At 42.8% G+C, this 11,116-nt stretch overlaps 1 protein-coding gene across 1 annotated transcript; it reads left to right on the top strand.

The window, feature by feature from the left end:
• The first annotated feature begins 1,574 nt into the window (after positions 1–1,574).
• LOC137126027 (indian hedgehog B protein-like) lies at positions 1,575–10,881 on the top strand. The gene is made up of 3 exons (XM_067502415.1): positions 1,575–1,933; positions 4,149–4,410; positions 9,004–10,881. Exons 1-3 carry the CDS (start codon positions 1,634–1,636, stop codon positions 9,699–9,701), a joined length of 1,260 nt encoding a protein of 419 aa, XP_067358516.1. The 5' UTR covers positions 1,575–1,633; the 3' UTR covers positions 9,702–10,881.
• The last annotated feature ends 235 nt before the right edge of the window (positions 10,882–11,116 follow it).

The raw sequence follows: 11,116 nt of genomic DNA, 5'->3' as shown, positions 1-11,116 counted from the left end.
AACATTACCATCTGTAGAAATTACAATGACTTGTTTTTGACTTTTGAAATCTCTCACCTTGAATTTGTCATAAAAAAAGAACACAAGGTCATCCTCTCACTTTGGGGCCCTGGTGGTCCTCAGACCCCAGTTTGGGCTCAGGTGATTGAGGGTCTGACCTCAGCAGGGGGCTCAGTGGGCTCAGCGGTCAGATGTTGGGTGCCGTCTCTCTGCCTCTCTTTCCCCTGACATCATCCACTGCAGTGATCCACAGCTGATCTCTCTGCACAACAACTGAGCTTCAGCCCAACTGGGCCCACGCTGCGTCCGTCTGTGCACACGTCACCCTGAAGATTTGTCTCGCAGAACAAAGCCGTCGGTCGTTAGTGGGCTCATTTTATTGTCTGCTGCTGTATTTTTAGAAACTGGTGGTTGACAAGGTTTACGTCAGGTCCTGATATTTCCAGCATCTGCAGTGCTTTGATCTGTACTGTGGCCAGTACAGGTCAAATATTCTGTCACAGTGAGATGTGATGTCCGTCTCTGTCCCTGAAGACCTTGTTTGCCTGATTTAAAGATTTCCCTGAATCCCGTCATTTATGTGGGATTTACCTTCAACTTCGTGTGTTGCTGGTGGGAATGAAAGAACTGAGGAAATTTCAACTCTGGAAAAGCACAATAACACAATAACATCAGTGTCCACAGAGGAGTGTGGTGTTGCTCTTTAACAGCTACTTTGCACAGGATGTGTTTAGAAATCCAAACCATCATGAAGGCATCAGGCAGCGACACAGCAGGAGCATTTTGCTCCCCATCACTTTCTGACTCCTGTTTTCGGACCGACTTTAAAAACTATCAGCTTGTCCCTGCAGCAAGAAAAAGGCTCTTATGTCATTCTGCACAGTCTAAAATGTTACGGGGGGAGAGGAGGGGGTTGAGGACGTGCACCTGATCTCCTGCGTCCTTACTTGTAGACGCAGGTCCAAAGGACAAAGATCAGTGAGCGCGTCCGCGCTGTCTGACAATAAGCAGATGAAGGCGCACGCGGGGCCTGTGCCACCCCGATGGGAGGAGAGCACGGAGCAGAGGGCAGGTCCAGCAGGGCGCGGTCTCCCTCTCCTCCCGCGGCACCTCATCTGTACTGTAGCAGGATCTCTTCCATTTCCATTTCTGCCAGCAGCCCTGCCCCACAGGGACGCATTGAGGACAAACCCGAGAGGCACAAACCGCTGCGGGGACACCCTTTGACCGCCGTGCCCAACAGACACACGCTGCCCACGCACCGCGCGCCTCCGTGTCTGTCTGCAGCCTGTTTCTCACAGCTCCGACACAGAGGGACCTCTTTGAACCTGCCTGCCAAGACAAACCCACCTCGCCTATTTATGCCCCTGCCTCCGCGTGCACTCGTGACAGCAGCGTTTTAGCAGCGCAGAGGACAAGTCCGCGTCTGGTCCAGCTTGTTTCAGCCACTTTTACGCGCCGGGAATGGCGACTTTTAGGGACGCGTGGATGGGTCCTGATCCGTCACTTCCATTCTAAAGTTACAAAGGGGATCCCACGCGGGGGGGGTGGGGTGGGGGTGGACACCTAAAGACATACAGCGGTAACAGCTTGGCCTCCCGCCGGGGGGGCGACACACTGGCCCCGCGACGGGATGCTGCTCCCGACGCTGGTGACGTGCTTCGCCGGGTGCGCCTTTCTCCTGTGGCCGGTCAGCGAGGGCTGCGGACCGGGGAGAGGCCACGGCAAGAGGCGGCCGCCGAGGAAGCTGGTGCCGCTCGCCTACAAGCAGTTCAGCCCCAACGTGGCCGAGAAGATGTTAGGAGCCAGCGGGAGGTACGAAGGGAAAATTACCCGGAACTCCGAGCGCTTCAAGGAGCTGACGCCGAACTACAACCCCGACATCATCTTCAAGGATGAGGAGAATACAGGTGCAGACCGCATGATGACACAGGTAAGTCTCCCGGCCACCGTAGCGCCTCTATGAAGGTGGTGTTGCGGTGCACTTTGCCCTTTAACTGCTCTTATCTGTTTCGGTGTTTCTTATTGACTCAAGGATCGTCAGTGCAGAAAATTCCCTCTTAAACTAAATCGTCTTTTGTTCTGTTTTTTTACATCACGGCATTTTTGTAGACTCAAAATCACAACTTGCAGATTCTCTTTTGCCCAATAAAACTGCGTTTTTCATCCCCCTCAGTGCTTCTCATTGGAAACGCTGATTGCAACACGCTTCTGTTTGCAGAAGTCATTCTCCAGTCAATTGTTAAAAAAACACCCGCAGCTTGTTGACACAGTGCAGTTTGAATCAGTTTGAATCAGTTTCTCCTCTTTCTGCTTCACTCGTGCGTAAAACAGATGGAACCGAGTCTGAAAACTTATGGAAAGTCGCTCGCTCTTAATTAAAACACTGACTTGTGTTTCACTTCGTGTTGCGTGTAGAAAAACAGCCCGAACGTCGGATTTGGTTGGAGCCCGGGACAAGTGTGTACTGACGTTTACCGTTTTGAGACAGTCGCCTTTTGGACTGTCAAAAAGTTTACGACGCAGTCAACGATGTGGCCCCGCGTGGAATTTATTTGACTCCCAATTTCCCCAGAAATAAAGTATTTATGTCTGGCTCCTGTGACCGCGGGCTTCCTCCTTGAGCGGCTCAGTTTATGTCCACAGACCCACGTGGGGGACAAAAAACGCGCGCACTGCAACAACTTCTCCCCGCGGGGACAAAACGCGCAGAGACACGAACAACACCTGCACGCGTGTCCGAGTCGCTCTATGTCATAGCGACCAGTATGAATTTGTTTTAAACGACTCAAACTTGTAAAAAATCGACTGCATCGCTGCTTTGGTTCGAGCTTTTGTCCAGAATCTGCAACTGCAGGAAAAGTTGACACCACATCAGCTCGTTTGACCTTGTTAATCAAAGAGCAGCTTTAGAAACTGTCCTTTTAATGCAGCGCGCACCCTGCGCACAATTTATGGGCTCCAAGCCGCAGGAGACAGCCTGCTGTTTGTCTTTTACCATTCCGCGTCAATTCTTGTTTGTTTTCGCAGCACACGTTTACAAAAATAGCTTAGTTCACTTGTGTTAAAGCCTCAATTATACGGAATTTTTTTTTTTTTTTTTTTTTTTTTTTTGCCTCTTTAGGTTTTATTCGCTTTTTCCTGGGCGCCGTGAAAACACACTGCAAAAAATGCTGCGCGTCTCAACCGGCTCCGTCGTTGCAGTTATTGTTTCACTTGTCTCCAAACTGCCAGGGATTTGACATTAAAGGGCAAATCTCTCGACACACGTGCACTGAGCTTTTTGCAGAAACTGAACGTAGCGAGACTCGTAGACGCCGACGAGCTGCGCAGACCGACACTTTTTGCAGCGCGGAGTTGCGCACAGGCGCGTGTTGTCAGCCCGAGCGTCCAATGTTTGTGCAGCCAGCGGTTTAGTGCTTAAACTGCTGCTACAGAAACCCCCGTGGATCTGTACCTTGAAAGGAAAACCAACAAAGTCTATCGTCTGATTTATGAAGTCCAGCTCGTTGCTGTGACCGCAGAGAGAAAACACAAGATGTCAAAACCCACTGAACACCGTGAAAAGGCATCTGTTGCCGCCGAGCCACGAGCTATTCTTATCACAGCCAACATGGAAAAAGACATTTATAGGGTTTAATCCCAGTTTTCGGCTTTAACGGGCTGAAATTCATGAGCCGCGGCATCACTGAGACGCATTCAGGGGCTGCGGGGAAACGACAGGACGTCCTGCAGCCACACAAGCTTGATTTAATAAAAGTTTCATAACTGAATCCATTCATTCTGTCAGTCAAAACATAAAACTTCCATTGTTTCCATTTGGGCCGAGTCGCAAGCAGAGAAGCATCGGTGGCACCAGGGCCTTAAACCCTGGTTCGGTTTCTGGGGTCGCTCAGTCTCCTGTGCAAACAAAAGACAACTTACAAACTCTGCTTCAGTGGAACTTCACTGGCAGCACCCAGTGAGTCCCAGAACTGATCTGGTGCATCGTCCCAACATTCGCATGTTGTCAGTGGGGGTCCGGCCCCATTCAACCGATTACACTAGAGAAAGACCGGACCCAGTATGAGTGTCCACATACTTTTGGACACAGTGCACATACTGTAGATCTTTTCATACTTGCTAATATTTGTTGCTCTCTGCTACAGCGCTGCAAAGACAAACTCAACTCTCTCGCCATCTCGGTGATGAACCTGTGGCCCGGGGTCCGGCTGCGGGTCACCGAGGGCTGGGACGAGGACGGCCACCACTCGGAGGAGTCGCTGCACTACGAGGGCCGAGCGGTGGACATCACCACGTCAGACAGAGACAGGAACAAATACGCCATGCTGGCACGGCTGGCAGTGGAGGCCGGGTTCGACTGGGTTTACTACGAGTCCAAAGCCCACATCCACTGCAGCGTTAAGTCAGGTGAGACGCCTGGAAGTTTAAAGGTGTGAGACCTTTAAACTTTAAATTATACAAATAAAGAAATTCATTTACAAAGACACATTCTGCCGAGACACATACAAATGAACACAGTTGAGATTTAACATAACTGCGCTTACATATAAAAATTTGATTACGTAACTAAAATTTTCTCTAACCTCAAGCAAACAGCTTGTAGCCTAAACCAAACCACACACAGGACCCGGGGCAGCATAATTCGTCCTCAACTGGAATACGGCATATTGCATTAATCCTTCCAGGAAATAGCCAGAGTCAGAGTAACTGACGTAAATCGAATTGGAAGCTTTTCAACCGTCGACAGTGAAAACGTTTAATTGAACTGCGGAAGTTTTGGGTGATTTTATTTAAAGCAAAGCGTTGCAGTTCTTGTAGATAGAACATGTTAATCGTTACTTGCTTTGAGAAATGTTGAGTTTTGGATAATTTTGTTGTAAATGCTCCTTCAAGTAACTTATAAAAATGTGTAAGTCCAACTGATACTCGCTGCACCGACTCCAAAACTTTCAGCCGACCAGTCAGAGAAACACAAAGTGGCTTTTACGGGAGCTGTTTTTTTCTTTTTCCTCTTAACTAACATCTTTAGTTTCCCTTTTCTATCCTTTGCTTGAGTCTTAAGGAAGCTGAATTTGCTTATTCTTGTCTTGTCTTCGTCTACATGCTGAAATCAGGTCTAAAACGACTTGGCTTCTTTTAAGCTGTTTAGGGCCACTAAGACAACCACTATGCTAATGCTACTGGTACTATGCTACCTGTACTGGATCATCACAATTCAGCATTATGATTCATAAAAAAACTACAAGAATACATTTGACTTTTATCTCAAGTTTACTTTTAGTCACACATTTTGACTAAGTGCCTCATTCTTATTTACTATTGTTGCTTTTGTTTTTAATCTTGTTAACTTTTCATTTCTGTCTTGGCATCACGGAGCTTCTGTCCATTTAAAAACATTCTTTTAACTTTAACCTTCCAGTCCGGAAGCTCGAAAGAAGGTTGAAACACATAATGAAAATTCTTTCTGTGAGTTTAAAGGTTGTAAGTTAAGGTTAAAAAGTTAAGGCACGATTAATCTATAATTCAATTTTTACAGTTTTACAATTATTTTGTAAAAAGTTTATATTAATGAGTGAAATTACTGCGGCAGTTCATCCAGATGATCACGTACAAATTGTAACTCACATTTTTCAGTATTGAAGTAAAGAAAAATAGTCACTTTTCCACATAAAATTACAAAATTATGGCTTAAATGTTTTTAAATTATCATAATACAAAATAACTTTTTTTAAACTCTTTCATTTAAAAGTCAAAATACTATATTTAGTATAAACCAAAATTACCGTTTTCTCTGTAAATGTAAAACTTTATTGAAGAAAAAAAAAATGATATTTTAAGTCAAGCTTATAAAATAAGTGAAATTTCTTGTTAAGAAATTGAATCAAATGTATAGTTTTTAAAAGGAAGCGTAGAGTAATACATCAAAGCATATCATTGTCATTATCAGTGTTTCAAAAAAATATTTTAAAAACAACTATTTGCAAGGTTTGTTATTGTTGATATTTTCCATTATTAAAATGAATGATTTCAAACCAGCTTTCTGCTGGTGCCTCGTTTCCAAATCTGCCCCTGAGAAACTTTTCTCTGCACGTCTCTGTACAAGACCATATGTTGCCTGCTTTTCTCTTGCAGCAGTAAATCAGTTGCGGACTTTTAGACTCAACACATCAAACAATCACCAGGAATTAACACTTAAACAGCCCCTGAAACAATTTTGGTAACTTTTCTTTTTCCCTTCTTCATTTCTCCTTTTCCTACTTTCCCCTTCCTTCCCCTCCTCTCTCCTTCCCTCCCAGATCGGGTTGCGAGGGCCCAGTCCTTGACTTGATCAGAAGGGCAGCCAATCAAGTTGGTATTTTTTTTTCACATTTTTTGAATTCTCCCCTTTTTTCTTTTTTCTCCTGATTTTCCTCACAATTCCTCAAAGCGAGACATGGTAAAGACATTGTTGTTGGCTGCTGAGGAAAAGGCTTCACCAAACAAATCCCCGAAACATGGATGGACTTTCAAAGTGGCCTACCAGGCACAGGCCTAGGGGCCCGAGAGGTCAGGGGGCCCCTGGGCACAGAGCCTCGGTATGAAGTGAGTGATCATGTTTTCTGATTTAAAGTCACAGAGCTCAGATTAAACGTAGATGCACTTGATGACTAAAGTCACAATATGACACACAATGTCTAAAAAAAGAGGCAAAATGATTTGGGGCATAGATCAACAACATAAAAAGTGTGTCTGTGGTCAAACCAGGAACAGATTTTCCCCTAAAATCCAGTCAATTTATGGTAGTTGCATGGCAACGGAGTGAAGCACTGCATCGTTCTGATGAGACATATGGTTTGGAGGGCGGATTATGCTCCTAAGGATGATTTAAAGTTTTATCTGTTAAAGGAATTAACGGCCAACATGGTGGAGAGATTTCATGAGACGCTGTGTGTTTATAAAACCTTTGTTACTGGGATTTTACTGCACTACATTAATGTGAAAGTTGTGCTTCCTGCATAGATGCAGATTAGTATAATAAACTGTGATGTATTATTTTGAGTTAATATACAGAGTATGTAAACTAACAGGCTCCACCTTCAGCAGCTGCACCATTCTGTCATAAACACAATATTCCGTCAGTAAATACAATAACTACATATATTACTACTCTAAAAGTGAGTTATTCTGCATAATAAGTACTTTTACTTTTAGTACTGTTTTTAGTTTTTAGGGTTTTCTGTCCTGTAGGATAGTTGGGAACATGTTTTCATATGGAAGCTCAGTTCTGCCAACAACAGTTCGACAAATATAAAAAAAAACATTTAAATGATGATATATCACGTTAAAAGTATCTAAGTCTAAATAGTCAAATAACAAATATTTTCCTTGGATGTGAACGATGAGTGTTTTTCTAGAAGCTAATCCCAAAGAATATCTACGTCCACCATCAAAACTAAACTGGTAAATGAAATTCACACAAATTAATCAAATCATTAAACTAGAGATCAGAATGATTTGATATTTATACTATTTAGGAGACATTTCAGTCAAAACACGTTTCATAATTGTAACTTATGTATGTTGATTATAGCACTTGACACCTGCCCAGCTGTGAAAACTATAGTCTAGAAATAGAAAAGAAACCAAATCATTTCAAAGTGTATCTACTTTACATGTATGATCCCATTTGCTTCGTTCACATACTCATATTTTTACAAATTGACCTTTCTCGTGTCAAACAGCTGCCAGTCGACATCCGTCACATTAAAAACCTCCAACCTGTGTTTAAGCTTGTTTTAAACGTTTGACTTGGATCGTGTGTCTCTGTCGGTTTGACAGATGATTAACCTGCTGCCTGATTTTCCTACCCTGCTCCTTCCTCCTTCACCTGACTTATCTTATCACCTGGCCTTGGCTTTCCTGCTTTCCACAAATATTTATCCCCAGATAGACTTCAGACAGTCCTCAAGTGTCATTTTCAAGTACCTTGATGCATTATCATCAACACAGTCCTGCCTGGACCCACAAAGTTATTATTCAAAGCTGCAAACAGGAGTTTTTATCTGGCAGCTCCTTTATTGTTCTTTTATGTTGGGTTGAAAGGAATGAGCCAATATTTGGCTTCGGGAAGTTGGAAAGAGTTATGCTGTGCTGAAGCCATTTAAAGACATGGAAGCTCAATCCAGCCTAAAGGCAGAAACACTGGACGTGAATGTAAATTGTGAGTTTTTGTCTCAAACATTATCAGATAATAAGTCAAAATTGTGATTGTTATTAACGTTTTCACATACAATAAAATAATGCATCTTCCTATGCACTTAAATCTTTAATATAAAAAAAAAAAACCTTTCTGCTCTCTTGCACTTGTATCTCGTGAACTGTGAACACTTTTCTGATAGGACTTTGCTTTGATGTTTTCTCCTTGACTTCGATTTTTGCTGCCTTGTACCTCACTTGTAAGTCGCTTTGGATAAAAGCGTCTGACAAATGACTAAATGTAAATGAAACACGTCAAATAATCACTTTATTTAAAAAGGATGATTTATATTCATAACATATAACAAAAAATAGTCAGTATCAAATCAAGTTTTACTATTATTATTATTATTATTATTATTAATATTTTTCCAGAGCTGGGGGCTGCCAGCTTAAGTATCTCAGTGGTCTGACTGCTTCACAATAACAACGGCTCATACGTCGGATTTTTTACCGTATGAAAAGGAATTTTTAATAACGCTTTAAAACTGACAAGTCAAAATGGACACATTACACCACGAGTCTTTTTTTGCATCATATTATGAAATTGAATAAAACCCAAATATTACATTTCAATTCATAATTATAACAAACCAAATAGACATATAAGGCAGTAAAAGTTTGAGTTGAATAATGACATAAACAGTCAGAACCAAGTAAAAAATATACTATGTCGAAATGTAGTTTTACAAACTAAAGTAAATAAAATTTTACTACAATACTATATATTAATTTTGTTTGTCTGTTTGTCTCTCTGTGTTTCAGACCACTCAGTAGCAGCCAAGTCTGGAGGCTGTTTCCCCGGTGAGGCTTTGGTCACGCTGGAGAGTGGTGCTCAGAAGTCCATCACAGACCTGCGCCCCGGAGAACGAGTCCTGGCCTCGTCAGGCAGCGACGGCAGCGGCGAGCTGCTGTTCAGCGAGGTCCTGACCTTCCTGGACCGCGATCCTGCGACCTTGAAACACTTCTACGCCCTGCAGACAGAATCCGGGGCCCAGCTCTCTCTCACCGCCGCCCACCTGCTGTTTGTGTCTGAGGGGAACTGCTCAGAGGGGGCGGTGCCGGCCCGCGGCACCCTCAGAACTGCGTACGCCAGCAATGTCCGGCCAGGACGGTGCGTGTTGGTGTCAGAGGGGAAGCCCGGACAGAGGCACAGCGAGGGACATCTGTCTCAGATCACGCAGGTCAGCATGAGGGAGAGGAGGGGGGTGTTTGCACCGCTAACCCAGCACGGGACTTTGGTGGTGGACGGGGTGGTGGCGTCCTGCTACGCTGTGGTGGATCAGCACTCCCTGGCTCACTGGGCCTTCTTCCCACTGAGGCTGATCCACAGCTGGACCGGCACAGCTGGACACCATGTTGACGGGATCCACTGGTACTCTCAGCTCTTGCACTGGCTGGGGAGGATACTGCTGGACTCAGGACGCCTCCACCCGCTGGCTGTAGCTCAAGATGACAGGTGAGCAAAAAGGAACCAGAACCCTTCAACTTTTGACCCAGATACTTTACAGGACCACGACGGGCTGTGCGGAGATATTTAACTGGAATAAAGAGAAAAGAACTGTAAACTGACACAAACACTTGCCTGAACTAACGAATACCCAGCAAATCGGAGCCCGAATGACCTGAGAAACACACGTTTCAAAGACAGTTTGAAGATCTGAAACACTACGGAACCACGATCACTTAAGATGCTCACAACGAAACCTCAACTTGTCCCTGAAGTTTTTATTGGTCCGTTAGCATAAAAAAGCAAAACCATTCATTCGGTAACAGATGAGTAGATTTAAGGTCGACACAACTTTCCCTTTAGTTTGCACATGTTAATGTTGGGATGAAACATCTTCGGGTGAAAATTATGACATTTTAAGGTGTTTTTATTCGTTATCTAGATATTTCATCATTTCATTGTACACATTTAACCCAGATTGTGGATTAATTGTAATTGTAATATTTTAAGGGGTTTTAAGAGGCTTTCTGCATAATTAAGGGGATTAAAGAGGTGAAAAAAAGCTTTAAATGTACCCAAGAAAATCAAACTCACTTTCAAGTTATAAATTAAGGATTGGTTTTAACTTTATTTGGTTTGTGAAAGGTTTTAAACTTCCTGAATTTCCATTTTAATTGATGCGTTAGGGCACTTTTAAGGTTGTCCTCTACAAAACTCCTTAATCCATGTGGAAACCCTTTACACAAATCCTTGAAAACCCTGACAACCAATCCTCCATTTGCCACCAAAACGTTTTGGATAACAAAATCCAAACCTTACAACCTAGAGCTATTTGTGAAGTATTTAATTTAAATAATAAATAAGTTAGAAGTCATTGTAAAGGTGTTTTACTTTTTACAAAGCCCTTAAGCCATGTATATGATCAAGTACAATGCCATATAAAATATTATCCATTATCATGTTAAAATAACTTAATGACTTTAATGGGAAGCTTTAAGGTAAAGAGTTAAGAGACTGCGTTTCAAAGTGAGGTGCACAGGCATGTTATATCTTTGTAAAAGGAGAAAAGATGTGTGTGTCCCATTAATGATTTAATACAGATTTTAGAATAAATAATACAGCGTATTTAAGTATTTGTTTACATAAAATCCAGTAATGTTTATGGAGTTTAGGTAAAGAGATAATAAAGATTTATTTTTGAAATTAAATTATATGGAAATGAGCTTTGTGTTGCGTCATTTTTGTGTCTCATTGATCTGATGAAGGTGTTTGATGATCTGTCGACAAGTTTGTTTTTAGTAGGTTTTGCCCCGATTTGGAGTTAAATAATGGACTGTACTGTGTTTTTAAGGGGTTTTGCTCTGGACTGAGGTGGATCTAACAGGTAGCAGCACCTTAAAATTAATTAACAAAATGAAAGTTATGTTT

The sequence above is a fragment of the Channa argus genome, chromosome 4 (genome assembly GCF_033026475.1).
Source record: "Channa argus isolate prfri chromosome 4, Channa argus male v1.0, whole genome shotgun sequence".
Taxonomy (NCBI): Eukaryota; Metazoa; Chordata; class Actinopteri; order Anabantiformes; family Channidae; genus Channa; species Channa argus.
Note: the sequence above shows the minus strand (reverse complement) of the source record. Positions and strands in the feature narration are given on the sequence as shown.

Excerpts from the sequence above, each read along its gene's own strand:
- LOC137126027 (XM_067502415.1), top strand. The coding sequence starts at position 1,634 with ATGCTGCTCCCGACGCTGGTGACGTGCTTCGCCGGGTGCGCCTTTCTC. Across the intron at positions 1,934-4,148 it reads CAGACCGCATGATGACACAG|CGCTGCAAAGACAAACTCAA; the intron begins GTAAGTCTCCCG and ends TCTCTGCTACAG. Across the intron at positions 4,411-9,003 it reads CCACTGCAGCGTTAAGTCAG|ACCACTCAGTAGCAGCCAAG; the intron begins GTGAGACGCCTG and ends TCTGTGTTTCAG.